This window comes from Anopheles cruzii, chromosome 3 (genome assembly GCF_943734635.1).
Source record: "Anopheles cruzii chromosome 3, idAnoCruzAS_RS32_06, whole genome shotgun sequence".
In the NCBI taxonomy this organism is placed as follows: Eukaryota; Metazoa; Arthropoda; class Insecta; order Diptera; family Culicidae; genus Anopheles; species Anopheles cruzii.
The window spans coordinates 57,342,030-57,366,705 of NC_069145.1; the positions used below are offsets into that span (position 1 = coordinate 57,342,030).

Consider the following 24,676-nt stretch of genomic DNA (forward strand, 5'->3'; position numbering starts at 1 on the left):
GTGTGTGCGTTTTCGTTTCAGTCCCGTGAGGAACGCGTGCCGTACGCGAGAAGGACACTCCACGTCAGGCTCGGTCGGTTCTATCGGCCAGCACGCCAACAGCGGCTTCGGAAAACGCAACGTGAAGAATTCCGGAAAATCAGGTCGCGTTCAGTACCATCGCGATCGGCACGGAGAGTTACGCCGAGAAATTTGCTCTGCCCGCTCACTTCACTGTCGGATGAAAGTTTTCGAATCCGTGCGCTAGCACACACACACACACTCAGTTCGGGTCGGTGTTGATTAGCGCCTTTTTGGAGGATTTTCACCGTCGCCAGTCGCGATCGCTCACAGTGCAGACGACAGTCGCTCCCGCCCGCGGTGTGTAGCGCCGTGCACCGAAGGTTCTGCGTCCGATCGGCGCAGTAAATGGTCCGACGTCGGAAAAAAGGATTGTCGGTCACCAGCGAGCGATAAGCCGAAACGAGGTGGACGCCCGTGACGAGTGTCAAGTGTCAGGAAATCGAAACAGAAAAAAAAGAGTGCCGAAGATCGTCACTTTTGACCCGTGAGGTGGTTGTGAGATTTCCTCCCCGTGTGGTGTGAGTGTGTGCAATCCGAAACAGCCGAAAAATTCGTTGCCGTTGACGTGTGATTTGTAAAACCTTTCGTGAGGCCGGAAAATTGGGAGGAAAATCGATGCGCGCGACAGTGGAAAAGTGATCCCATCCGGCACGGAATTATTATTTGGGCACGACCATCCTATGGCTCTGGGCAGCAGCAGCAACAGCAGCAGCAACAGTGCCTAAGTGTATCGCAGTTTCTGAGTGTATTTTGTTTTTCCCGTTGGTCCTTTGGCGTTCCTGCCTTTCAACACACAAACGTGCATCACGATGGAGTTCAAATCGGGAGTACTTTGGATTGCCAGCTTCATTCTGCTGATCAGTCAAGGTAGGACTTTTCGGGGCAGCTGGCTAAAACAGAGCAGTCAGGGAATTGTCGCAAGTTTCGAAAGGATTTTTCGAAAGGAGTGCTTATTTATGTACGTTTAATGTGGATCTTTTGTAATGAAGTTTCCAAATTGATCCCTGAACTGGTCGTTAAATAATTTCGCAAAAATCAATCGGATTAATGCGTCGGCAGCAACCCCCCCGAATTCATGATGCAACATGATGAGCCTTTCCACGAGCATACCCGCTTATGTTCATATACTCAAAGCTATCGTCGGCCATCAAAAGGCACTCATCTTGGTAATAAACCAAAAATTGCGGCACCAATAGACGGCAGGCAGCGAAAACGTGGCGTGAATTCTGCCAAATTGCCGGTGACCGCAACCATTTATGTGCACAAAAAGCCGTCTTTACTCATCCTTAACCTTATCAACGAGGCGCAACGGTTGAAAGCGGTTTCCTTTCACCCGGCGGATTCTTGGCCAGGGTTCGCTTGCAGGTTGTCCAGTGGGTTTCGCAACACCACCAGCCCCCGGTTTATGCGAACTTGAACTTCAAGTCGGCAGCCAGCCAACGAATTGGCTTTGGGAACTGGTGACACATTTCCGTCGTTTGCTTTTGGACACACTTATTTACGGCTTTCGATACTGGCCTTGCGCGATCAAGTGTCGGTTGTGCTGTGCTTAACACGACAACAATCCCGACACTCGGGGTAGGTTGCTTCTTTCTGTTTTTACACTGACCATTAACCTAAATTGAAACAGACGAACAAATGCACTAAAGGTGCAACAAATCTGTATGCAACGTGTTAAATTGTACGTCACTAAATGAAGCTCCAGCGCGGGGTAGAGCGAAGACCCAAAAGATGCACCCGTTTCGGACCAAGTGGTGCCAGCAGATTCCGACCGGGCCCCTCGGTTAATTATGACGGCGCGACGAAGTATTTTTGCTTCGTGCGAAACACCGACCACGTCAAGTTGTCGCGCGTAGCGCGGTAAATTCTTGGGCCAAGACAGCAAACATGCAACGCACCGGAGGAGGCATCCATAAAACGGGCAACATGAAAATGCATTACCGGTGGCCCTCGGCGCTGTCTCGGTTGGCTTCCGAATTTGGTCACGGCGTCCTTGAGTACGAAGCGTGCTGCGTACCGAATTCTTGGCAGCACGTCATCCCTCGTGGAAGTTTCTGTTTTCTGTGGCCAGCACGCGCCCATCATCGCGAAACGGTACACGATGCGCTCGCGCTTGTTGTTTTCAGTTCTTAAAGGAAGATCCGAGATTTCGATGTTGTTTCGTATTTTGGATTTTAACCTCTTGAGCGTCTCAAAGTCTGTCTCAAAGGAAACAGGACTTTTACTCTATTCCAAATAGTCTCCTTCCGCTTCGATACACTGATTTGCACGACTTAACATCTTTTCGAATGACGATTTCAGGTCGTTGACCGGAATGCCTCGGAGTATGTCGGTACAAGCCTTCTGAATGGGCAAAATGTCAGCATAACGTTTTCCTTTCATCGGCAAATGAAGTTTTCCGAATAGATAAAAGTCACAGGGTGTCAAAGTGGTGCCAGATCAGGTGAATACGGGGAATGATGTGTCGATAAAATGCAATTTTTGGCCTGTTCGGTTGGTGGTTGGCGAGAAAATGTTGGAAAAAGTCCTGTTCACTTTGAGGCAGACGGTGAAATTCTTTCTTGGTAAATTATCGGCGACGAATCGAATCTTTGGAAATTCTCAATTCTATTTCCATAAAACGCAACGACTATTTCGGCTCAATTTGGAGAAAATCACGCTCTTTTTCGATGCTTCCTGGCGCGTAATCACGAACTTGGCTTGGCCGACATGAAGGTCGTCGTTGATGTCCGAGTTTAAAACAAAACTTGATATTGGCTCGTGCTCATTCTTGTACCGACAACACAAACATACTGTCACTTTAGGCGCAAAAACTTTGCTTCCAGTGAACCAAATGTCATGAAATTTTGGCACATCAAGGTGGCGCGACCAGAAATGTCCCTATTGAAAAAGTCCTGTATGCTTTGTAAATGACTGTGTAGTTCATTCTTGATCGTGGTGAGTTTGGTTACATTTCGGAGTACTGGCTTAGTTGAAACCGGAATCAAACCAAATACATAAAATAAATAAGCAAAGAGATATCGACAAAAAATATGATAAATGTAAACGTCAAAAATATTCGTATGGCTTACAGAACAATACAAAACATGGATGTTTTCCCAGAACAGGTCGTCCGTTGGTGAGTTCGTGCGTACGATCGATCCAAATTTCTACACCAGACGTGGGCTGACACTTCCAAATTGGAAACCATTATCTCTGTTGGTTGTTGCGATGATTTAGGACATTGTTTTTGGTACATTTGACAACTCAATCGATTCCGTTGCTTACTCAGGTCTTGGAAATCGAACCCAGGCCAGCTGCTGCGTTACAACGACGGGTGTTACCGAGTGCTCTATCAACGGTCGATTGGTAACACATAAAAGACGTATCCAACTTCCGGTCGCAAACTTCCTTCAGCCGCGTTCGGCGTGGCGTTCCTATGTGGCTTTTGGGTTGTTGTTTTTTTCTCCTCGCTCACGGTACGACTTGCGTGTGTGGGAGTTGCTTAAAGTTTCCCCGCTACCCCACGGCCCGTTTGAACGATTGTGCTGCGGACCCGGAACCCGGAACCCACCGGCTCCAACTTCGGAAAGCTCCACGAGCCATATGTTGAGGAGACAATGTAGTGAGTTGGTTGGTTGGCTTTGCCCCGACCGCCCCACTTCCTACTCGCTCCCTTCCACGTTTGAACCCGACCGACGGCCCGAAAACGGGGTGGTTTGTTGGTATGTTGTGTACGTTCTTCCATCTTACGGCACCGGCACCCTACAAAAACATGCTTTCGGTGGCTTTATGCGGTGTACATACATGAGACGAATTTCCCAAAGCGAAAAACTAACTTTTTCTTCTTGCCGTTCTTCGCTGTACTGGCGGACCGGGGCCAGTATTTGTTGGCCCATTGTATTCTGGCTTTTTTGCATCACTCTGGTTGCGGCGAAACCATAGGTGGGAGGAAAATCCCTCTCCGCCTCGGCATGCAAATGTGCATATATGCACCTGCCGCCGATGCGGATCGCGGAAAGTAGCGAAAACCAACGTTGCACTAAGCGTCCGTCTGTTTTTTTGTGCTGTCGAGCGGTTTTTCTTCATTTCTTTGGCTCCGATCCGCGCGATCTTTGTGAACGATCGGTCTCCGCGGCGGGAGGGCTATAAAAAGTGGGCGCACAAACATCAAATAGAATGTGGCCCGTGAAGCCCAAGGTGGTCGACAGAAGCCAATGGTCACCTGAGAAAAACCGCAACCGCACCGGCACCGGCACCGGCACCGGCACCGGCGGGTGCTAATCGCGGAACTGAACAGCGCGCCGTGGACGGTGGTCGCGAAAGTAACAATCAGAACGGTGCCTGCCTGCCTGCTGGGTGGTGAGGCGCCTCTTTTATGATGTGTTTGAATGAAATCCGGACAAATGAAAACGACCGCGCATTTGTCCGCGAAAAGGGCTACCGGCGTTAGCGACTTCGGAGGCTGTGGTCAACGGAGGCCGCCTCGGGCCGGGAAAATGGCCGCGAGGAAACTCGATCCGCCGGCTGCCGCTACCGCAGATCCTCCGGGAAGTTCAGCAGCTAATGATGCGGTTAAGTTGCGGTGGTCGGTGCCGTGCAATTGGCCTGTGGGTTAGTTGGCTACCTCGCTTTCTGCTGGAGTGGTGCTGTAAAGCGTCCTGGGGCCCACCGGAGCTACCGGACTTGGCGATCGCTATGCCTTAGTTTTTGGGTCTAAAAGCTCATAAAGCCTCTAGCGCTGAAGTGTGAAGAATTGGTGGAATTTCATTGTTCATTGTTTGACACCATTTTATGTGGTCTTCAATACCACTTTCAATGGCCAGGAAGCAGTGTCGGTTGGACGGGATGGACACAGGAAAGTATCGCTCCTTCATATTTTGGGTAAGGAAGGTAGTTCCATTTGCAGTAACAGTCTTTTTGGAATCAATAATTTTCTTCTATTTTTGCTTTCGAAATGGGATGAAACCCTCTGATTGCGAAGATTATTCCGCTGCGTGTTTTTGGCAACAGCGTTTCCAGGCAATCACGAAATTTTACTACCAACAGGTTCCATTACGTTAAACAATCTTTACCTTTATTTAGTTTACCTTCTACGTAAAATTGTTTTGAGTTCGTTTGAGAAGATTAAAGAAAGTGATTTTATTTTATTTTTGCTTCTCTTTTACAAGGTATTTTAAACTCTATTGCAATCCATGAAATCCATAGTGTTTTTCGATATGTTTGAAGCTTGTCAATCAACGACATCAGATATTTTTATTAAAGTAATGTTAGTCGGCGAATATAAGACAAAATTATGATTATTCTCAGGCAAAACGTCCCAATTACGCTTCTCGTTTGAATTTACTTAGCTCCTAAAATCCCCGCTACTAACTATTTACTAAAAATCCACGGTTGATAAAACTTGGGCCGTAAGCTTCTGTGGGAAAAACAGTAGGGCAAACGTGAAACAATTGTCATTGATTATCTTGGTGTGGTGCATTGTGAATCCAATTGACGAATACTATTTGAGTGTTTGGCGTCGTTTGCGGAAACCTGTGCGTCCAGAAAAGACTAGATTTTTTAGAGATCACGACGAAGTTCTTGTATAACATTTTTGTGATCAATCCGCGTCATAATTTTGGCACAAGCTCAACTCACTCAACATATAAGTTAGCACTATTTGGCTTCTGGTCAATCGCTAAACGCAAGAGAACGCTCAGTGGACACCGTTTCGAGGCAATGAAGAAGATAAAAGCTGAAACAAAGAACGTGTCGAAGGCTACTCCAAAGAAGGAATTTTTGGACTGTTTCAAAATTTGCTTCCAACCTAGACATAGGTGTACTTTAAAGAAAACGACATAGATTGAGAAGAACAAATAAAGATTTGTTTAGCTACAAGGTGAGCTTTTGTGAGTTCACCAAATTCTCCTTACCATACTCAAAAAGTTACCATGAGTTAATGGATTTAGCTAAAATTCTAGTCCAACTACAAGAAACTCACCTTTCGGCCACTGGCGCTCAGCCAGTAAAACTCAAAAAGTCTCGAAAGACGGAGCTCGAAGGAGAGTTTTAAAGGATTTGAGCAACACCAGGCCAGCCCAAAACGAGGCCAATTGAATCCGGGGCTTACATTTTTACTAGCACCGCGACACCGCCTGGCCTGGCCTGGACCATTCCGTTGTTGCCGGTGACGATTGAAATCATTTTCGGCATGCCACCGCGCGTCGGTCGGTCCACATTACATCACTTCAAACACAAATCAAATGGACGGTAACGAGCGCCAGAAGTGGCACGGCTCCTCCCGGTGCCGTGGCACCGTTTTGCGTGTGCGGGCCTTTGAGCATTCATCAAACGGCAGCAGCACGGCAGCAGGTGCTCCAATGTCATCAGGCGGGCGGAACTTTCTCCCCGCGGTCGGTTTTGTTTTTCGCTTTCGTCTTATGCTGTGTAGCATATGAGCGAACCGTCGGTCGGTCGGTCTCGCGAGCGATTTACGGGTTGCGGGTGGAAGTTTGCATAATTTTATGTGGTTTTATTATCCCTCTCGTTGCACGCTCTGCCGCTGCTGCCGGATTGCGGTCGTTTAGGGGTGCAGGGGCTGGGCTCGCGCGCGGAAGAAAGTGCCAGGCCAGTTGCACAATGCACCGACGGTGGCCTTCGATCGGCAACGATTAACTGCGCTTTGCTGCTCGGGTGACAAAATGGAAAATGGAACGTGGAGCGATTAGTTTAATGTTGCAATGAGCGAAAGTAAATATTGGGTCAACCAGCAAATAGCGTCATAGTTTCTTGCCACTTCCAGGATCACTTCGCTTGATGGTTAAGTTTAATGTGTGTTACGAAGTATTGCCTATGTTTTAAATAACATTTTTCAATCGGCTCCAAGTTATGCAACGATTTAACACGATGTATGTTGCAATGTTATTATGTGATGTTATTTGCATTTGTGGGAATGTTCAAAAACCATTAAAACGTTTTATAAAAAATTTCGAAGAAGTACATAGTGCACCGCATTCTTTTATGCTGGATACAGGAACTCAGGAACTTTCGGTCTGAGCAACAGGAAACGGTGCCCCTGAAGTGATCCAATATTGAATGATATTTTCCAATATTTTTGCAGTTTACAATATGTACTGGCCTCGTGGATTATCTCACAGCACACAACTCAATAAACAATATGCAAATTTTTGGCCGCAGTTTAAGCTTCCTCTTTGGCTTGAGTACCCAGGAAGTGGGTTCGAGAAAGCCCGCCACAGGGCTCCATAAGCCCTCTCGCAAATTAACAATCAATTTCTCGGCCGCTCATCAGGCACAAGTACCGTAATTATTCTGTTGATTCGCCTGCACCTCGAGCTCTTTGGGCTTCGCTCACATTAATTTTCTCGCTCATCTCGCGAGTGAGAAGCGCTCTCACTCTAGCCCAAAATTAAACTCACTCTACCCCTAAAATCGATCAGCTCCTAAACGTTTCTAATTCGTATTCGACGGTTGTGTATTTACGCGCGGCCGGCATTGTTAAATCGGCACCCCGAACTGCGTAACCGTTCGCTTTTTTCGCGCTTTACTATGTGACGAACGAAAGGCGGACCATTGGATGTTCGTCACAGTGAGCAAACCGGTGGCGGTGAGCAGAGTACGCAAATTTACCCTGGCCCTGGTGAACAATAGACACCCGGCCCGGCCGGGGAGTTTTTTTGGTCTCTCAAGCACAACATAGCACCATGTTGTTGACACATCTTCTGTCGACCAGGTCGTTCGGGTATGAAATTGGGAGCTCAAGACGCTCAGCTGAGGATGTGTGGTTTCTTCGAACGTTGTCTGCGATTTTGCTTGCGAAAATCGTGTTTCTCGAATCCAACCAGCAATTGGAAAGCAAACAATTGGTTGGCCTCAGTAGCGCAACATTGTGGCGCTTCCCAGTGCCCAATGCCAATTTGGATTGTTTGCAGTTGGAGGGGGTTTGTTGATTCGATTAAAGGTAGTGCTTTTGATTGAAGACATATTTATCTTATTTAAGATTATGTATATGAGGTTATTGCCTAGAATTTGAACAACTGTCACCAGTACGATTTCCGTTAGTGAACTTTTAAGTTAAATAAAATATACAGGAAACTTTATAAGGACCATATAATGATCGGGTACATTAAACTGAACCTCAGCTCGATTCGCTTAAACAGGAAGCCCCAACAGGTTCATCAACCGTACTCAAGCGTACACCAATCGCTTCCTCTTCGGTAGTCTCTGATCGGGAGCTGATCACCCTGCCGTTACACCCTGTTCGAGCCATACATGGCGTTGCTCTCATTTCGTCGTCACCTTGGGCGTTCTCGACTCCCTTTCTGTGACCTTGATGGCGCCGGACATTCTCCCGACAGCGAACCGCGCGGCCAGACAAAACCGAAATTGACCAAGAAACAGTAAACTGAAGCAAAACCACACAAAACTGAAAGTTGAAACTCCCCTGTAAGGGGCACGGACCAACGGAGCCCCGGCCCCGGGACAGTCTAAAAATGGCCGGCCAAAAGTGCTGTAGGCACCGTCCGGGCGAGTCCGAGCCCAAGATCTGACCTCACAAGCTTATCAGAAGGAAGGCTCCGACGTCTCGTGTGTTTTAGGTGGACAAAAACAAAACCTTTGGCCGTGTGCGGACAACCGGACCGGAAGATATGGCAAACCTCGCCTCGGGTTACGCGCGCTGACTAAACCGAGCCGAGTCGACGGAAGCACGCAGACCGAACCGCTGTGATCGATCGAACCGTTCCTTTTTCTCCTTGGGCTAGACTCCGCTCACACGGTTGTCACGGTGTCGAAGGATCGCTCGGTTGGGCTTTAGGTTCACACGGCGCTCCATTTTGGGGTGTAAAGTTCGGAGCAATCCCAACGCACGAAATCGGCCCTTTTCGAGCCTTCGAGGTGTCTGCGAGGTGGTGCGATCGCACCCAGCGGGGATCCGCGGCAGCCAACCGCCGATTCATTAAAGTCCACTTAATTTGGGCACCCGCTCTCTTTGCAAACAACCGGAGGGTGCGCGACCAGAGAACACCCCTTTTAGCGCCACGTCGATCGATTTTGGGAGCCATGGCGGGTTGTAAATCACTGTAGTCAGCTAATCAGCGAACACAAAAACGGAGTCCAAAAACAATCGGCGAAGATGCGTGGCCGCGAACCGTGGATTGGGAAAGGTGTGTGGGAAAACTGTTCGGGCTTTCGGGCACCACCTGAAGGACCACCTCAAGGGTCCGGGTCCGGGGCGGAACACATTTTTCATCGGCCATCATCTGTTGGGTCCGTTGGGACTGTGGAGTGAAATGCTCGCTGACGTTGCCCATGTCGGTGTCGAAGTCGTGCAAAAGTTGAACCGCGAGGTGATCCAGTTTCGAGTTCGAGACCTGAACATGGCACGTCCGCAAGTCGGCGGTCCGATGGTTAAGGTTGTCGCCGGTGCTGTCGGACGCGTTGCTTGCGGTTTTATGACATTCTTCGGCCGTTGTTCCACTTCGCTGCGGAAAGCATGTTGTGCAGCCTAACCTACATTTGATTGCCGTTTTATGTGGCGGTTTTCGAGGGAACTGATTGGGAAGTGACCAGGTCGTTGGGGCAGTTGGGCGCACTGTCTGCTCCAGAATGTGTGTGTTGTACACTAACGAAGTCACCGAACTTGCTGGTTTGCAATGAGTTCCATCAGGAAGCACGTCCATCATCTAGTAAAGTTACAAAATGACTCAAAGTGTTTTACTTATTGGAAAATTGGTTTAACAATCAACTCACAGTGAAGTGAACCTCCAGCTAGTGCCGTCCTGTTGAAACCAAATGTCGTCCAAGTTTTCAGGTTCAATTTCGCCGAAGAACCAATCCGCCAACATTTCTCGGTGCCGCAAAACCTAAATTCGCTCCAAACCGTTACTCGTTGTGGGTGCATTGGCTTCTCTTGCACGGCGACAGACAAGCTCCAAATACGAAAGATCTTCTTTTTAGCTTGTCAGCACACACCACAAAGCTTTTCAAATTTCGTGGAGTTCTCACCACTTTGGAAATTAGTTTTTAATATTTCCCAATTTTCTGCAAGGGTATAGCGTTCCATTTCGTAAATGTCAAAGTTTCTACTAAATGTTTACAATTTTCAGAATGAAGGTTGACGTTTTAAAAATCAAGTAATCGGTAGTTTAAAATCCAAACACTAGATGGATATCCCAGATCAGATATTTAATGATATTTTTAAGATATTTGTGGAGTTCTCACTATGGAGCCTTCTCAACATAACACGCAAACGCTCAATCAACTCACCAGTTTCTTCAGTACACAGACGAATTAAGTAATTAGTAGACAAATAATAAAGCCCAAACCGTAGCGCACCCTGCACCCCTCCAAATGCTCCAATTGTTTCACCCAAATACTTTTATTGTTTCTAATTGCAGGTAACGCATCTTGGTCCGCGTTTAGCGCACCCTTCCAAGCGTCAAAACTGAACCCCCTCGGTGCTGCGTTGTGATAGCCGTCGGTATGTTGGGTAAAGTTGAGATTGAGATGGCGAACTTCAACAAACGTATCGCCACCGAGATCTCGACTATCTTGAATCGAACCCATTCATCTTGTAGACTCGCAGGTTGAGCCACACGAGACCTATCCTGGTGGTGTCGGCCCAGAACCCAGATAATGGTTCCCAGCCGCAGACAAATCCTCCCCCTGACGCGGGCGCTCGTTAAGGGGGGCTCCCATTGATCCATCCATCAATCCGGTAGATCATGAGAACCACCAATTCACCGATTCTCCTCGCCGGTCCGCCCCACCAAACACACACACAACGGTGGCAGTGGTAACTGGTGGTTGATGAGGCAAAACTAGAAGAGGAGAGAGAAAAATACACACACTCGCAAACACAACAAACAAACAGTGGATTAGGAAAATTTTTAACATCCCACTCCCGGAGTGTCCCAATTTCCCAATCGAGTCAGCCAGCTGGCCAACTGAGGCGCTCTGTGAGATGCCGGTTGTCATTAACGGTGGTAATTATGTTGTGGAATTGGGAAATTCTTCGTCGGCATTCGTCGGCGGGCACAGCGCCCTCAGATGGCGTCGGTTTCCCACCGGGCAAACCCACAAAAGGGGGCAAAGAAATTGAGTCTCGCTGATGTTGAGTTTTTGAGGCTTGTTTTAGGGTTGCGATTTGATTTGCAGATTCCGAGATGCGCCCTTTTGAAACCCTCCGTGACGTGACACATGTTGAGCAGATGTTCGGTGCCGTCTGCTAATCAGCGAACGATTAATTTACAAACGCTCTTCATCAAATCATAATCATTCTCCTCCCTAAATGCGATCGCTCGGGCCTTTCAAACTGCCGGGCAGTAAAACACTAAACGGTGTGCTCGGCGGGGCCCGGTGCCATCCGATCAAACATCGACAACATCGCATCGCACCATCCCCGGGTGTCGATAAACTCGCGAGCCCGAGAGGCACCATAAATTCGACGCAAACCACGCGCGAGCACGGTTCGGGGTGAAAGATGACATTAGCATATTTTATGCTGCCCATTTTTGTCCCGCACGCGCCCGGTCTGACGATCGATCGTCCGTTGTTTGGGTGGCTTTCAGGTCGGTTCCGGGCCCGGAGTTTTATCGCCAACGCCGTAAACATTATTTTCCCTTTCTTTCTTCGCGCCACGGAATCTCGACACGATGATTTCGCTTCTCGCGCGCGGACAGTCGTCTTCGCGGCCGGCCGTCTTTTGGGGCCAGTCAGCCCCCCCTCCGCCTCCAAAGGTACCGTTGGTTGGCATCGGAGAGCAATGCACCGTTGCCGGTCTTCTGCTCGACGATGACGCGCCGCTGGTCCCGGCCACGATTGCTGCGCGGCTGCGTCATCTTTACCGTGCTGCGATCGCCCTCAGATAGGCGGCTGGCGTTGTCGGTGGTTAGTAACCGGTTTCTTTGCCCGCTCTCCGAAAGCTCTCCAACTGGCGAGTGGTTTCCCTTTTTTTGCCTCTACGCCCAAGAGAGCATCTTCGGCGCGGCACGAGTCCCGGCGATCCTGGTGGCCGCGGTGGCAAGGTCAATGTCGGGGAGCGCGTGCACGGTGCGGGCCAGGCCACACCGGCTCACACTCACTTGAAACGTAGCCCATCCACGAAAGGGAGTTGCCACTGTCACGCGGTGTGTCCCGTTCAACAATGGACCCAACGACTGATTCGAAGCGGGAAAAATGAAAGTAAAAAGCCCGAGCTTGGCGTTGAGCAGTTTTTGAGCCGGCACCGTCAAGGACACCCTTTCGTGCCAAAGCAAGAGCGCAAGGTTGTTAGGCGAAAATGCTTTGTTTTGCAAATGTGACCAGGGGAAATTGGTGGACGAAAGCCGGGAGTCACAAAATCGAAAACGAAACTCGAATGGGTAAAAAAGGCACATGGTACAGTTTTCGGAGAAATAACATAAAGTTTCACTTCCAACCAGTGACCAGTGAGGGCTGCAAGTCATTTTCATATTTTAGTGGCAACTCTTGGGAAGAAGCAAGAGCACTAATCATATGTACTCTTATCTTTATCGAATTAAATAATTTATTAAAAATTAAGTACATATTCTTCACTAATCACCAATTAGTAATGATTAGTGAAAAATGGTGGAATTTATCTACTGACTTGACCTTTTTATAGAATTTTGAAAATTAATGCGAAACACAGTGGCTAGCGAAACAAAGTTTATTTGAACAAATCAAAAGAATCTATGAAATAAGAGGATGAAAAACTGATTTAGCCAATCAAATTTAGCCAAAGGCATCGATGAAATCATGTAGATAATATTTCTGCTCTTTTTTAGGATAATTTTTACACATGAAGCGTTTCGAACAACCTTCACTGGTGCAAGTGGTAACAAGTGGCAAGTTAATTTTTTAGATTCAGACAATATTCTGTCTTAGATAATATTGCCAAACAGACTGGCTTTGTCCTATGGTTCGTTCTACAGTCCTCACGAATTGTTGTGGTCCACATTATGTTGATTAAATTAACTAATTCTTTGAAATTATGCGAGGTCTTCTCAAAGGTCTCTTAAGGCTCAAAGGCGAAGTCTACTTAAAGAAGAAAAGTGCTACTGCTCGTAATTATACTTGGGTCATACCAAGAATTCATCGTTCCGGAACTCCAAACAGGTTTCAAAGCATTTCGATGGTAAAATACCATCCTATTTTTTCAATTTGGTTTTCTTATGCTCGTAAAGTTTTTGGCCAGAATAAAGTCAGATTTGCCTGCATATTTAGGCTATGTCGGGTGACAAGCCCCAAAGGGGACTTCTATATGTTCTGATTAAAGTTTTAGTTGAATATTTTATGCGTTTTTATCTTAAGCTATTTTTACCTTAAAACTCATATTCATGACCATTGGACGCTCTTCATCGATTAGTTTACAAAAGGACTTACCAGGACTTACCATTTTACAAACTGAGAAACATGTCTTGTGAAAATGTAATGTCTTGTGAATTCTTCATCGCCTGTTTCTCGCCCTAAATTCTGCATTTGATTGCCAAAAACATATGAAAAATCATGCAATTGTTACTCATAAGTAACAGAGTCTACTCTAGTTGCTTTAACATCGAGAAAAACGAAGAAATATATGTAAAAAAGCGAAAACTCCATTGAATTGGATTAGCATTTAATTTTCATTGTTTTGCTCTTAGAACCTTAAAACAACATTGAACGTCTTAAAGTATAGGATAAGAAACTGGTTGAAGAACTGGTTGAATCAATTGGTTAGTAAACGAAATGGCAGCAATATTCAAGCCGTCGCTTAAATCATCCAACGGTTCGGTTTCCTGGCCCGAGATGACTTTAAAGAAAATGTTTACACATAACCCAATAATTGCATCTCCGTTTGCAGTCGGTGCCGCGATCCACACACCACGATCCGCGATCGCTGGGCTGCTGGGGCCGCATGAGAAATGCACATTTCGTACACTTTCATCTCGCGCGTGTCCGTGTGTGTGTGTTGTCGGCCGGTTTGTTGTGGGAGATAGTGAAATTCGTGCATCGCTAATGAATGAGAGAAGAGCCAGCGGCCAGGAAAATCGGTTCAGCGAAACGAACCGCCGCCCGGAGCCCGGCGCAACATCCACCGCCGCCGTCCGCCGATGATTAGGTTGTTTCATGCCCAACGATGCCAATAGGAGGACCGAGGGTGTTCCCTCGTGTGTGTTTTTTTTTCGTTCCCCTCTCGGCCTCGGCGCTCGGCTGGCATAGAAAGACCGATGCCGATGAGATGGGCTTTTTATATATTTATGTTTTGCTTTTCTCCCGCCAGCTCGCCAGCAAAACATTTTTCTCGCCTGGCCAGTCGCCGTGCGGCGAAGAAAAGCCGTTTCGGTAGAAATTTTCTTTCCAACAATCCATACGGTTGTGTGGCTTTGCGTTGTGCAACATCCGATGCGTTCGCTTCGGCGGTTTCCCATCGCTCGCGGATCAATCATACGGCACTTTACGTGCGAGACCTGCCTGCCCGAGCGAGATGTTATCGCGCCGTGAAAGGAATTCAGTTTTCCCCGCTAATCCGGAAAAGCCGGAATGGAAAAGCGTGCCGCTTCTTCGGCTTGGCCTCGGCGCCCGGTTGTGCAAAATAAAATCATTTCGAGTGTGTGCCCGTGGAAGGGCCTAAATAGCGGAAAGGCAGCGAAGTTTAGGCACCGGATTTCCACATGACCCGCGGCCACTGCATATTGAAAAGCTGGAAAACCGCGAATGGCTCGTTTGAGTTGTGGCAACGGGCAAAATAAAATGGAAACCAATAGACGCTTCCTGACGGCCAGCGCACCAGCGCTCGGACCGTTTGCAAAACGGACGGAAATGCTTAGCCGCCAATTTTCCAATTCCTCGTCGAGCTTGAGAGCTCCGGCGTTGGGAGCGAAAGAATCACGCTTTTCCGCGTAAGGCACACGGCGTAAGGAAATTGCGTGACCTGGCTGCGTATGCAAGGCCTAGCCAACGCAACGCATTTTTTGCTCGACTGGAAACAACACTCACCAAACACAATGCAGAACTATTTAAATTAATGCGCCGGATGGGGCTCGGTGGCACGCCATCGGGAGGATATGCTCCCGCTGTTCGCCCGGTGGAAGAGGCGGGCTTAGGTGAAATGAAATTGTTGCGATTTCAACTGTCATGTAATTAACACGATGCTATCTTTATTAACTTAGTTTCACTCGCTCGGCTCGGCGAACGGTTGGCGGAGGCAAAAAAAGGTACATGTTATGCTCGTGCTGGTCCGTGGTTCAATCGTTAAATTCAATCATCAGACGCATGTTGAACAACAATATTACAATGTGTTAAATTACAAGCAAGTGAGCATTTTGGCATAGGTTTTTTTTCTAAATTAAAAAACACAATTTTACAATGCCCTCAGGATTGAAGAGTATACTAAAGAATTTGTTGAAGTATTATTTATATTATTACCAATAAATATGAGCTGTTTCTGACATCGATGCCATTTCGCAAGACACTTAACAATATTCTAGCAATTTTTTAAAACGTTTTTTCAGTACTCTATACGAATTTCTATTACTTTTCCGATTAGCCGATCCTATTCCTAAGTTCTCATTTGTCGTGATTTATGTTCTTAACTGATTTGAATTGCTGTCAAAACATCTGGTCGATGAGAGTTCGATGAGTCACGTGGCACACATAGCTCTTAAAAATAGTCTTAAGGACTAGAAAGATGGTATCTTAAGGCGCGGACAGCTTCAACCATCGACACATGATATTCAAGTGGTGGGTCACGTGAACATGATGCGATTGCACGTGTTATCAACGTTTAGAGCAGACCTGGCTCTACGAGCAAGCTGTTCTCCTTCACTCTAAGATGTCAAGTTCCAGAAGAAGCCAACGATTTCCGGGTATTCCGAAAGGGTTGCGCCGGGCCTCCAGGGAAGACGTCTGACAGCAGCTCAACCTGCTGTGAAACGTGGTAGACCAAACCATAGACGCATATTTTATAACAGGTAGAACAATACCTCAGTACAGAGTTTTCAAACACAGCAAGCGACGAAACGGTTTACCAGCTCTTGATACCCCAAAATTTGTTTAGCATGCTAGATTGTCTCCTCAATGTGATGTGACTGTTAAGGCTGAGCTTAGAATCAAGAAGAATACCAAGGTCACGGACAACATCATTCTGCGTATGGTCCGTACCGCAAAGTCGATAGTCGAAGTTAATGGCGGTCCTCTTTGCTGAGAAGAAAGCACGGAACAGGAAGAATATAGCGAACACCCTTTACAGAAGGTAAATCTGACACTGACATCCTTAATGAGGGTTGGGCAAAGGTAAATAAAAGAAGTCCAAGAATTGGAGATCACTAGATATATGGAAAAACATTTCAAACAGGCTATCGATAATTCTCACTCTTCACAAGTCAGGATTAGTTTAGCGCATTTTAAAGCAATGATAAACGAGACAGTTCCCTTAAGTTGAAATAGGTTCTATGTATCCTTTTTCATCTGTGGGTTCTTGGTTTCTTTTCATTCATGGACAATGAAAGTACACCCTAGAACAGACTTCGTCATCAGTTTAGTCAGATTTTGATTGACTTCCATTATATAATTAGCCAATATCTAACTCGCACACGGGGACAATCCGGCCACCGATTGGACTCAGAGTCCCCCAGCGTGGCGCATCTTCTGCGCGCCATAAAAGAAAACGCCAGTCGACCGGTTTTCGTGGGGGCCTACCAAAGAGCCCCGCGCTTCGCAGCGACAACCAACCGACCGAAACTTTCCTCCCGCGCGCCGGCTTCGCATCTTCGAAGCCGAACGTCTCGCGACGTCGGAAACGAAAGTGAACCTGAAAATCAAGTTCAATTATGAACAATAAGCTTTATGGAAACGGAAAGCGAAACTGCCATCTCGAAACGACATAAAACGCCGTTGACGTCGTCGTCGTTGTCGTCTTCGCTTCCCAGGGAGGAGCAAACGCAACATACCCTAAGCTTAAATGTGACGCGAAGGCAGCGAGGCGTCATTAAAGACAAAACAAACCAAACTAAACTGACAAAAAAAACCAGAGAGAGTGAGAGGGAAGGTAACCAGCATGCGTAAGAAAAGCGAAGATTAACGTTAAACCAAAACTTTCACACATGGCCCATCAGCCACCCGGCCACCTGGTTCCGGGTGCGTTCCACCCCGGGGTTTGCCAGGGGCCGGGCCTCGTTTATGGTGCATTATTTGGCACTGCCGCCGTTGTTTGGTCCGCTTGTCGTCCGCCTGGGCCCGGTCGGAAAAACCGGTAACGAGCCGTGGTCGAACTAAAAATAGTTAATAATGGCCCAAGCTTTCCCCACGGGGCGCCCGGTGTCGGGTGCGTCAGAAAAGTGCTGTCGCAAATATTGGCACAACTAGAGGGCCAATTCTCGAGGCCGCCCGGGGGGGTGGGACGTTTCGGGTTGGACATTATCGGTCGCTTCCGGATGTGCCTGTCTCCAATCGCTTATCTGCTTGAGGTTTTCCCAGGCGCCTGAACGCTACTTGGATGGTTTCTCAGCAGCATAAATAATCATTGCGAGGCCGCGTTTTGGAAGACATCCAGACATCGGTCGACATAAAGCACCGTCAGCATACCATCGTCTCAGTCTCGACGAAATGGCTCCGGCGCCGCTTTCCAACCGACGCCCCTCATCAAACGCCCAACAATCCGTCCATAATTTCGACACCAGCACTGAGCCGAGTCGAGTCTAATTAATCGATCGATTTATGCTTGCGGCTATTAATGGCGGCCCTCGCGGGGCGCTCATTTCTTTCCTCGATTAATTGCCGCGCGACGCGCCCGATGCGACGCGAGGAAGGAAGCAGATTGCGACAGGGACAAATCGCTCCACGATGACTGGCGGCGGCGTGCGCAATTTGGAGAGAAGAAATCGTCTGGAGCACCGGAGAGCAATTGTGGGTCGCGCAGTGATTTGAGGTACGCTCCGGTTGGGGAAAGCTTGCCCCAGTCACGGGGTTTCATGGGTTCAAAGTGTGCCGTTTTGAAGATTATTGAAGATGGAGGAAAGTCAATTTCAATAACAGTTCAAAAAGAGAGTAGCTCCATAGGGCTGGACATGGACATTGGACTATGTTCGAGTATCTCAAAACTTCTCGTCTAGAAAGAAGGATCCACAATTCCAGTATTGACAGTGGGTCAATACTGTTGAAATCTCCGATCAAATCTGATTCTAAATTGGTCCCAGCAGGTCAACCATCGATGAGGCACCCTGTTCAATTAGTCACCCTGACGCTAGATGAGGCAGCCTGTTATTTAGTACTCAGTTTTACTATTTGTACTTTATTGTCCATTACTACTGGCATTCTAGAAGCAGACCACCAGAAGCAACATTATCCTCATACCTGCCTACACCTTAGAATTTTCACTTTCACAGCATGAAAGGATCAATTGAGATAATAAATGAAAGGCAAGGACATACAACCCTCCCATCGAGCTGATTCAATACAAATAAAAAATGTTCCCACGTACTTCTCACCGGGTGCGATGTCTGCCACTAAGTGCATCACCCGGTCAAAACCCTATTGAAATTTAATTAAAATCGACGTTTTACGTTACACCAAAGGTCAGGAATTCGTGTGCAAATGCTCGTGCAACGGCTGATTCTCCACTTGACTGTGTGATCCACATTATTGCCACCTAAATATCGATGTTGCAATGGCGCACCGTCGTAATGCAAGGTGCAGCAGCATAAAGTCCTGCCATTTATGAGCTCCGGCATGTGCGCACCTCGGCCTCTAGCACGGTTCACCTCTGCTCTGCCGAATCGGATCGCGATCTTTCGGCCCCACTTTGTTGAACAAACGATGGTTCGGCTAGGGCATTAGCATACATTTGTCACAGACCACGCTGCTGCATCGCAGGCGGGATCGGGGATCGGTATTTGCTGCCCCATCCGGAGCGCAGACTCCGTGAGCTGGTTCGATGTTGGTGCAGCCGACTGCACCAACATTTGTGCAGAAAATGTGCGCTTCGCGCATTGTTAACACCAACACCACCATCCCGACCGACCGCCCGACACCGGCGAGGAGGCAAGAAATTAGAAATTGAATCTGGTTTCTCGAAGGCACGGCGGGGCCGCGGCCGAGACAACGCGCATCCAACATCGATCGATCGGACCGGCCGGGAATGAAACGCTGGGAGTGGAACGCACAGCGAAAAGCGCACATTTTTCCACTCCGACGGACTCGACACACCGACGATGACAGGTTCGAAACCTGTCCTAGTTGAAGCATAACGGTGCGCGGTGCCTCGAAATGCGCCACCGGTCGACCGGCTGTGGAGTCACTGGGAGTGCCGAGAGTGTGCTCCGATCGCGATGCAATCATGCACACACACACACACACGCGCAAGACAGCCATAGATACAAAAAACCCACTATCTGATCAGGAGCATAGAAGGTATGCGAGATAAATGTGAGAGATGAGACCCGCAGAGATTTTGCACTTCGTTCGTGTGGAGTCCATTCTGCTACGTGAGTTGGGTACTTGCGAATCTTAAATAGAAAACATAATGCTTTGACGAAGACACAGCTATAGTGGATGCAATAGTCCGTCAGGTATATCTGGTCCTAATTCTTGGTCTCTTAGTATGTGGAGCTGTACTGCTCTTATTCATACCTGACTCTAGGTATATCTCAGATATTTGAGATTGAACTGAAGGATAGTCCATTGACGAAGATCAGTCATCATTTGGCAATCTTTTATTGTTTTTACTCCAATCTAATCTTAAGTAGCTGAATGTTTCATCGACTAAAATCGATCAACAATGTTACGTATGAAGGTATCTCGGAATTCCTTCTTTCAGTCATTCAAAAGTTCTGGTGAACCTACGCTGACTGAACCCAAGTTTTTTTAAATCAATTGTCCAAACCTAACTTACATGAACATCTTCATTCCGTATGTCAGTATTTCGAATGACCAACTTCCTAAATGTTACATAAAAATATTCGCAAACTTTCAAAGAAAGTGCAAAACTCTGGGATGAAGTTTTTACTTCTAGATCCTCACCGATATCGAGGCCAGCTCGAGGCTGCCTCTTCAACCTCGCTCCGGAACGGAACGATCCCGAAGATTCACTTTCGGAACACCCGGTGCAGTGTTCATGGCGTTGCAGCATCGCTTCGCAAAACCACCCGGAGCGCTAGCCGACGACGACGTCGCACGGCGCAATTTCTAACCCATTTTCCTAATTGCCGTTCCGTCTGCAACACATTCCGTTCCCCGCCCGGGGTTCCCTCCACATTTACGCCAAATCTTAGCTGAACTCCGCTGGTGACCGGCAAGAGACTGCGAGAGAGAGAGAGAGAGACCCCTCCGGTTAATGGGGTCGGAAGAAGACTGGGGCTGAAATGGAAACCGAAACGAAACCACGGCGCGTTGCACCGCGGCGCTGCATTGCCGTGGACGTGGAAACTGCATTCGCTGCACATATGGTCACGGTGGCGTCAAAGAAGCTCTCACCGGCCTAATCGGCGCCCGTCGTCAGTGTCCACCGGGAGCGGAGATTTATGACCTCTCCGGCTAGGGCCGCCAGGTTCTGGGAAGATCGAGAAAGCTAGACGTGCAAATCAAGATTTGCGAAGATTTCGTCCCAAGTCCCAACACAGATTGGTCCCACGAAGATATGGCCCCTCGCAGCGTATCGCGGCACCATCTTCAGCGTGAGACGAGAACGCCAAAACCATACACGTTCCAGCACTTAGCGATTCGCCTAGCGCGGCGATGACGAGCAGCAGTAAATCTTCTCCGTTTGCGACCCGGGACGAGACGGGCTACGGACAGGTCGGTCAAGACGCCACCAAGTCTCGACCAGGTGGAAAACGAGCAAAACTTCCACCACACTGTCTGGGGTCTGTGCAGGGGGTGTATAAAATTAAATGTTTCCCAACCACCGCCTACAACGCCGCACCTTCACCCAAGAGGCTACCGGAGCGAAGCCAGCCGGACCGTTTGGGCCACCGTTTTGATACGGAGCCGTACGTCGGTTTATCTTTTTCTTTGCCTTTCTTTCGCCTCGAAACGCGCCGTTTACTTTTCGAGCTTCGAGAGTAATTACTATCACCGGAGCCACGGTTTCGGTAGCGCTACGGAGCCGGACCGACCCGGGCCAGGTCAGTTTCAAAATGCAGTGCAGTAGGTCAGACACCGGCTCCGCGAAATCAGAAGTGTGCGCAAAAGCCGAAACCCGCGGCCATAGACACGTGACGGGCCTGTGGCAATTGCGGCAGGTCCGACTTGACCTTCGGCTTCGGCTACTTGGCTTGGCTAACGGTCGACAGACCGCCAGCAGGAAGCCGACCGAACTCCGGTCTCGGCTGGATGAGGTTAACGGATGTTAACCGCGTAGCACGTACTGTCCCAGGTTAACTGACGCCGTTATTTGATTGACGCCAATTGACGCAAGACTAGAACCGGGCAACTGAGCAACCGGTTGCCACAGTAACCTCCAGCCCGGCTGGGTCAACTCCGTTGGGGGACAAAAGGTTCTGTTTTGGGGTCGATTTGTCGAAACCGATCGTGAATAGAAGGACTTTCGAAATAGAGTCTCCTGGATCGGGTCGAAGCTGCCGTCACCGGTGCTTAGAGGCCGGCACGTGGGGGTCAGGTGTGTCAGCTGGAGGCAGCCAGGGGCGTAGCGTTGGGTTGAAGTTGAAATTTAGGACACGCTTCTGTAGGGCTTGACTTGATTTTCGAGAAGTAGTTGGACAGCAAGCAAGTATTTGGATATAGTTTCGACTGTAGAGAAGCTTTCTGTTTAGAAAGGGAAACTGGTAGAAGTTTTTCGATCCTGTATGGCCAATGACTCCTGGATGAATGACTTCTATACTTTGAGAACTACAACTGCATCTCTGTAAGTTCAATTTAGTTTTTCAGAGTAGTTGATAACTTCTTCAACATCTTAGTCGACAGTAAACAACGCTACCGTTCAGGCCATCAATAGCGAAGGACTTGCTATTGGATAAGAATAATCTTAAACAACATATAAACAAATTTCACGAATGATGTTTAGTGTAAAATTGTCTGGTTTTGAAAATTTTGAAGTTTAGGAAAAACTTTCAAACTCGTTATAAACGCGGCGTGTTCCTTGTGAAAAACTAGCATTAAAACATCATCATGACGCCATGACTAGTTGGTGGAAAGCTTCGTTTCGCTGCGTTATTGCTTTAACCATGAAGCCAATAAAACGCCTATCGCTCTCGTGTATCGTACGTTGGCAACCATAATACTCTTACTTAAACGTTACATTTGTTTTCGTTATCATCGCACGGGCTGGTATTTCAAATTGATCACCCTGCGCGGAAGTTGCGTCGTTTTGCGACCAGCGCGCCGCTTCTGATTGCCTCTCGAGCGCGCGGGACGTTTCGTAAGATGCAACCCACAAGCGCGGCTCGTAATAGCTAAACGGTGTAACTCGTAAATGTTAATATTAATAATACATGTCAGCGCGGAGCACATCAAATCAAATCTTGAGGAAAGCCGAGCGCTCTGGCATCGGCGAAACTCGGCGCAATGAATCTTAATCTCGGCTTAATCATCCATCCTGTGCGGACCGCTGTCGAATCTCTGCCGGTGCGTGACCGGTAGCCGGCACGGGTGGGCAGCTGTCGGCCACCATCGGGCCCATGGAAGGTTGTTTTTTAATCGAACCGTACGCAGCGAGCGGCGAGCTACCGGTTGGTGGCCACTTTTTCCCACCTGACCACCTGGCATGACGTGAAGAGTATGATTATGATTAATTTGTGGCTGCCTCCGAAGAGTTTGGCCCTTTCTGGGAAGACGGTGCACGCACCGCATGGGGTCCGTTTTCAGCGGAAATTAATAATCTGATCGAAATTAATCGACAGCTCCCGAACGGCAAGGTTTTCCAGTTACACTGCCAGCCGCGTCCTTAATTGAGCTCGATAATAAAATGAACAAAATTCAATCACACTCTACTGGGTTGTTCAGTAAGTTTTGCGCTTCAACAACAGAGGCCGTCGGCGTGTCACAGTGTTTTTTACAATGAAAAAAGTCAAGTATCGTCTAGTTATTGAATTTTTATTTTTGGAAGATTTAAAAGTAAAGGAAATTTATGAACGAATGCTGAAAGGACATAAGGACTCTTCGCCTTCAATTAGTACAGTAGAAAGATGGGTTGCTGAATTTAATCCACGATCGATCCACGTTAAGGACATCCAAATTCAGCAATAAAACATGAAATCGTAGGAAAAATACAGTATATCGAACTGGAAAATCGTCGAGTGATTCAAAAAGATTCAGTCGAGGTCGATTAACATCGCTAAACTGCCCTTAAAGTCTTAAGTAACTGACCGCCATCGGCACTGACCGGCAGAAACACGAGCAGAGATCGGCCATTGCATCGGGCCAGGGTTGCATAAAGGCACCGGGTGCAATTTTCCCAGCACCGGATACAAACAACCGGTGCATCGCGGCTGCTGCTCCTTCATCGCGGTGGAGTCGCATCAGGCGACTTTCCACGCCCCATCACCGATCGCACGCGGTGGTCTCATCATAATGTTGATCCGCAGGCCATTGGCCCGCGGATCCAATCTTATGTCGCTCGTTCCGATGCACCAGGGTGCAATCTTCTTCCCCGCTGCTCCGGTGGGGGACCTGCCAGTGGGTCCACCAACGTGACCACCATTATCGCCCCGCAAAACGACGGTCGTCGATCGTTCGGCAAAGGGGTTTGCAAAATCGATCGCCGCCGACGTAGGTCATTAATTTCAATAAGCTGCTGCCCGGATTCGATCGCCCGATTGGTTTGGGTTCGGATGGGTTTCACTTTCATTTGGGCGGACAGGGAAAATTACCCTTGCAGGAGAGTGGCCGCCATGGCCTTGCGCTGGGAGTGAGTATCGCATAACAGCGGCGAAGGTTCAAGTGTAGTAATACATCTGGAGGGCCTCGGAACAGCTGTTCCGAAGATCTTCTCGGAATCCCGTTTGATTAGCCTGCATCCTGTATGGGCGTGTCGTGTGGACCTCCAACTAATACTGAACTGTATTTTTATTATTTCTAATTTCAGGTTTGTGGCTGTTCCATTTGGTTCCACTCGCTCCTGACTGATTATAGGGAGGTCCCCGACCCGGCGCTACGAAGAAGGATCCGCAAACAGCAAACAGACGATCGGTTAATAATCTTCCACTGGAAGCGCATTGCCCTCCGTCTGTCAGGATGCGCACGGGGAATATTGAATACTTTCGAGCAACGTAATGTCTGACCAGACTGATGGGTGTTTGCTTGGGACACTCCGATTGAATAATAACACCGCCACACGTGACGTATGACGGTGGTCGGAATCAGCCTCATAGGGGGAAACAATATCGATAATGGATGTTTTCGACCGCAATGCAGGTTGGACCGGTCGGAAAATCCAGCCAATAAGCGGGCTGCAATAATGACGCTGATGGCCCGATCGCCAATCGGATATTGGAGATTATGCAACGCGTGCACGCCGCCGTTACGGCCACCAATGGAAACCAATTCGATTTATGTGAACACCATTATCACTGTAATGTAACAAAACAGATTTGGTGTTGGGTGTTTTCGGTAAACGAGTCGATATATTGGCCCTTAGGCCGACTCAAGTTACAAGCGAGGTAAGATTGTGGAACTGGCCCTTAACAGTGGTCACTTTTCTATG

General features: G+C 48.1%; 1 protein-coding gene across 1 annotated transcript in view; it reads left to right on the plus strand.

Annotated features, from left to right (window-relative positions):
- The first annotated feature begins 664 nt into the window (after positions 1-664).
- LOC128270662 (mucin-5AC-like) overlaps positions 665-24,676 on the plus strand; it is a 144,538-nt gene continuing 120,526 nt past the window's right edge. The window contains exon 1 of the mRNA XM_053008072.1: positions 665-930. Coding sequence (XP_052864032.1) covers positions 873-930 — 58 coding nt within the window. The 5' untranslated portion in view covers positions 665-872. The remainder of the gene's footprint in view (positions 931-24,676) is intronic.